We start from the raw sequence: 4,850 nt of genomic DNA, 5'->3' as shown, positions 1-4,850 counted from the left end.
TTATAATAGAGTCCACGCCTCATTAAAATGTGGAAGCCGGTTAATCAGTCTCAGCAAGGCTTTTGTCTTTGCATCAGATGCTGAAACCCAAGGTCAGCAGGGAAGTCAGGAAGAAGAGATGATGCAAAGTAGAGGAAACAAGGGTAAATGGAATCCATTAGAAATATCTGGAGCTCACAAGGACTGTCTGGGACCCATGTTGATCTTTCACTGCCTTCAAACCTCCAATTTCAATATCATTAACGCCCTACAAAAACAAAAAGTGGTATTCTTTTTTATGGAGCTGGTGAAGAAGAAGGAAGATATGAGGGAGAACTGGAGCAGGTGTGGGCCCAGATGCTGCCCCACACCAACAAGTTAAGCCAGGATATAAGCAAAAATGTTCATGAGCTGCAGCAACACCTTTCTAAGCATAAAGCATAAAATAAACGTGGCTAATACTTTACCTTTGCCTCCCAAATCTTTTACCAAATGCCTCTTGTATCACAAGCAATCTCGGAACCATTCAGGGAACTTGGAGTAAAGTTTTAGTTTAGCTAAGTGAGCAGAATATAAATCCCCCACACAGGCAGAACTTCCAAACAGCAGGTAGAAAAATAACTGCATAATTTATCTGCTTTCACTTTTGCTCACACTGACACCGGGTGTCACTTGAAATCCCAAATGATTTTTTAAATATTTTGTTAATATTATTGTTGGTTTACATCCCATGAAGTTATACAGGGGCCCCAAACTTGGAATTCTAGTTTATAACTTTCTTCATATGCCTATAAATTCTTTTTGGGACTCTTAAGATCCTTTCCTGACAGCAGAGCTTGGTAGGGGCTTCTTGAGGCTCCCAGACCCCAGGGCAGTTGTCCCTAGCTTTGGATCTCAGTGAGCACAAACTTCAGTCAAGTTGTGTTCCATCCTAAATTCTAATCTCATTATGCAAATTACATTTTCCCAAAGAAACAGAGATAATACTTATCTCAAGAAGTATTACCAAAGAAAAGCCATTGTCAGGACACAGGATGTTTCATTACATCCTTCTTTTCCAAGAAAAGATGGCAAAGAATGGTGCGGTATAGTTCATGGGTGCTGGGGGAAAGGTGATCTTCTAAATTCATTCATACAAATAACACATACAAAATAAAGATGAATATTTTTATTTGTCAGTAATTGGACATGCAGTATCCTTATTTAATTTATATTAAATAAGGCTTAAAAGAATTTTTAAAGCAATTTAAGCAGTAAAGAGAATTTTAAGCAATGTGAGGATGTCAAATAGGATTTTTTCTACCAATTACACCAAATGGTTATGTGTAAGCATAAACAATTTTTACGGCAACTTGTTCTTAAAAGTTAATTAAAATGTATTTTCAAATATGAGAGATTTTTATACCAGTAGCTGGCATTTATAGGAAATGGCTGTTCCAGGAGGACTTCCTGGAAGGTAACCCTTTGGGAGTTCCCAATCTTAAAACTTCAAGAACACTTAATGCACAGAGTAAATGATGTCATGTGATCAAACTTAATTTAGATCTTACCAGCTACATTGTACTCAAATTTTTCAAAATTATTAACATATGGATTCATAAAATGTAGATAGTCTCATGTTATTTATTCTGAGGGGATGAATTATCTGATTAGAAATTAATCTACACGCTACTCCTCATCTTTTCCCTCTCTGAGTGTGTGTAGCCAAGTGTCAGCATCAGTAGAGAAAAACTATAGTTTGTCTTATTTTACTTCTAAAGAAGAAACATATTTTTGAAATTTTCAGGTCAACTGAAGAACTTGATCTTCAGAAAAAATTGTTGAAGATGAAAATAAGTTAAAAGATAATCGTTTTCAGAATGTCAGAATTGAGTAGATGCATCTAATAAGGCTATTAATTTTTTTCAACAAAATTAGGAAATTTTAGAGGTCAACTATTAGGGAACAAAGGAAAAGAGGCATAAGTAAGTTGTGTATGCACTCATGTAAGAATAAGGGGTAACAAAAGAGGCATAAGGAAACCATGAGAAAAGAAATGAGAAAGAATGTGTGGAAGGAAGAAAGGAGAGAGGAAAGAATGGAATAGATGGTTTTCAGTATACATTGTGGAAAATAGAAGGCAAAAAGCAAATCTATTAATCTACTGCATTTTAAAATCCAGTGTACTTAGGTGGCATCTAGCTGGACTGGGTGTGAGGCCTTTGGGATGGTATGCATGGCACTCAGTGTTGGCCCTCCTCCTCGGATGTATCTGAGGTGCTGGAAGACTCATCCGATTCTTCTCCTGGGAATCTGGCTCTCCAGGCCGGGTGATGATCTCTCTGTGACAGGTGGCGCATGAGGAACCAAAGCATATACTGGTCAAACAGGCCGGTATGGTACAAACTATCTTGATCTCGTTCCAACTTGTTCTTCTTAATCACATCCTTTAAGTCAGTAAGCTCAGTGGCAGCTTCAGCTGTGGGTGTCCAGATCTTGACATCATGATCTAGGCCGCTGGTTGCCAACATAGGTAGGTAAGGGTGGGGTTCAAGACAGTTTATTGTACCTTCCGTGTCCCCCTTCAACAACTGGATGATCTGGCAAGATGATTTTTCCCAAAAGAAGATGTGTCCACAATCACTACCGCTCACGACAAACTCACTTCTGGGACCATAGAAATTAACACCTTTGACGGTGGTATTATTTCGGTGTCCCTTAAATCTCTTTGCATATTGAGCACCATCACTGTGAGAAGAGTTAAAGAGGTAAATATCTTCATCATTGTAGCTGGCCAAGAGCTCCGTGCCATCGTGGCTGTACACAGTGCAGGTGATGCTTGTTGGGAAATCACAATTAACCAGATGACGAGGAGCGAATTTCTTGAGTACTCCATTGTTTTCTTTCTCATCAATTCTCCTCTGGTCATAAATCCTGACAAACTGATCTTGTCCAGCCACTGCAAATTGGTAGGTATTAGCAGGATTCACAGAGATTGTATACAGTCCCACTCTCTTCCCATTTTCTCTTGTTACCACAATTTTTGAAGCTGGCTGGTGTTGTCTGAGGTCAATGGTGAAGACAACGGCATCTTCACCTGAAGTGAGGAACTTATAAGGAGAGCCTGGCTCCAGAGCCAACTTGTGGGCAGCTCCCTTGTGCTGGGCCACACGCTTAGTACTCTCGAAATATGATGCATTAATTAGTTCTGCTACCCGTACCTGCCCATCGTGGGCACACGTGGCTAGTGTGGAATCAGCACAGTTAGGAAGGAACTTGGCCTGTGTGACATTATTTTTGTGGCCACTCTCAAAGTTCAGTACTGGCTTCTGCTGCACCCAGTCCCACACTGTCACTTTTAGGTTATCACCGCTACTGGCCAGCCGGGTGCCACGCTGGTTAAAGTGTACAGTATTGACAGAACTGATATGTCCTTCAAGACGATATTGCAGGCGGAAACGCTGCACAAAGGCTCTTGCCCCACAGGCCTCATAGACAAAGCGGGTACTTGAACCCAGCTGCCGCTGGCGAAGAGCAGTAACGACCTGCCAGCGAGGTCGAGGCAGGGCAGATGTCTCTGAGGAAATCCACTCCTCCAGCACCCGATTCTCCTCTAACAAACACTGCTCATGGTTGGCACCACCGCATTGTAGACACATCTGAGCCTGTTCGTCTTCTTCCTCTTCTCCCTCCTCCTCTATTTCTTCCTCTTCCTCCTCTACTATCTCATCCTCTCTTAGTAAAGGGTAATAGAATAAGCTTCCACCACCCATGAAGAAACGCTCAAAGTCCTCCATGCTCTCAAGTTCGACATCTTCACTTGAACTTTCTTGGTTAGTGCTTCGATTTTCTGTGCTGGCATCGTTTGGGAAACCACCATCCCTGGTATCACCGTCATCTCTAGTCATTCTCATACTCACACATAAGGTCGCTATATCAATGTCCGAGGAGGCCTCCGCCGCTGCCGCTGCTCCAGACTGCTCCTCTGGACTGCTGAACAGGCTTTCAGTACCTAAGTCTTGTAAGCCATCTGCGCTGCCCTCTTGGTGGGACATCTCGTAAGATGTTTGCTGTGGCCAATCCGGAACTGGAAAATCCAGCTCCTAAAATCTCAAGGAAGATAGTTGGCCTGCTGCTAGGACTGATGGTTGCTAAGGAAGTAAGTGCGTGGCTAAAAAGTGCCAATCTGATTGGCTAAAGGGAACAATAAAAGATTCTGCCAAAGCAGGTGGGTGTCAGTACCGGAGCCTGTGAGGGTCAGAAGGCTTCTTACCTGCTCACCTCCTCGCGGCATGCAGACTGCTCTAGTTTTTCCAGGCCCAGAGCCCCACCCCCATGGACATCTTACACTGTGAGTAGCTGCGGGTTTTTGAAGATTGAAACTTGCTGCACCTTGGAAAATGTTCTTATCAGAGAACCATGAGCAAAAGTGATCCTCCTTTGGCAAAATAGTTTTTAGAAGCCACTCAGTGTTTTGCTTGAATATAATGTACTGTATGAAATGAAGATGTAGGCAAGAACAATGAAAAGGTTAACTAAGTGTCCCACAACTAGTGACTTTTTGACATACAAGAAATATCTTAAATTGAAAAGCTTGAGGGAAACCTTGAATGCTCTAACTGGTAGAATCGATATACAGTTACCAGGTAAACTATGATATGCATAGTTAATTGCATTTCAGATAAAAGATGAGTATTTTCTTTAGTACGAGTGGATCTCAAATATTACATTAGATATATTGCCAGTAAAATTTTATTCATTATTTATCTGAAATTCAAATTCAATATGATGTCCTCTATTTTTATTTGTTAAATCTGGCAGGCTCCTTTAGAGAGAAGAATTTAGACCTTCAATGTAATGAAGGCTGAAATCAACTGATCAATTGAAAATGG

The 4,850-nt window shown here is 41.3% G+C and overlaps 1 protein-coding gene across 1 annotated transcript; it reads right to left on the bottom strand.

Annotated features, from left to right (window-relative positions):
• Positions 1–2,156: 2,156 nt before the first annotated feature.
• Positions 2,157–4,093, bottom strand: LOC108284713 (DDB1- and CUL4-associated factor 8-like protein 2). Its single transcript, XM_017501609.2, has one exon. It carries the CDS (start codon positions 4,011–4,013, stop codon positions 2,202–2,204), a length of 1,812 nt encoding a protein of 603 aa, XP_017357098.1. The 5' UTR covers positions 4,014–4,093; the 3' UTR covers positions 2,157–2,201.
• Positions 4,094–4,850: the final 757 nt, after the last annotated feature.

The sequence above is a fragment of the Cebus imitator genome, unplaced genomic scaffold, assembly GCF_001604975.1.
Source record: "Cebus imitator isolate Cc_AM_T3 unplaced genomic scaffold, Cebus_imitator-1.0 Scaffold282, whole genome shotgun sequence".
NCBI classification, from domain to species: Eukaryota; Metazoa; Chordata; class Mammalia; order Primates; family Cebidae; genus Cebus; species Cebus imitator.
Note: the sequence above shows the minus strand (reverse complement) of the source record. Positions and strands in the feature narration are given on the sequence as shown.

Coding starts and splice junctions, on each gene's coding strand:
- LOC108284713 (XM_017501609.2), bottom strand. CDS start 4,013: ATGTCCCACCAAGAGGGCAGCGCAGATGGCTTACAAGACTTAGGTACT.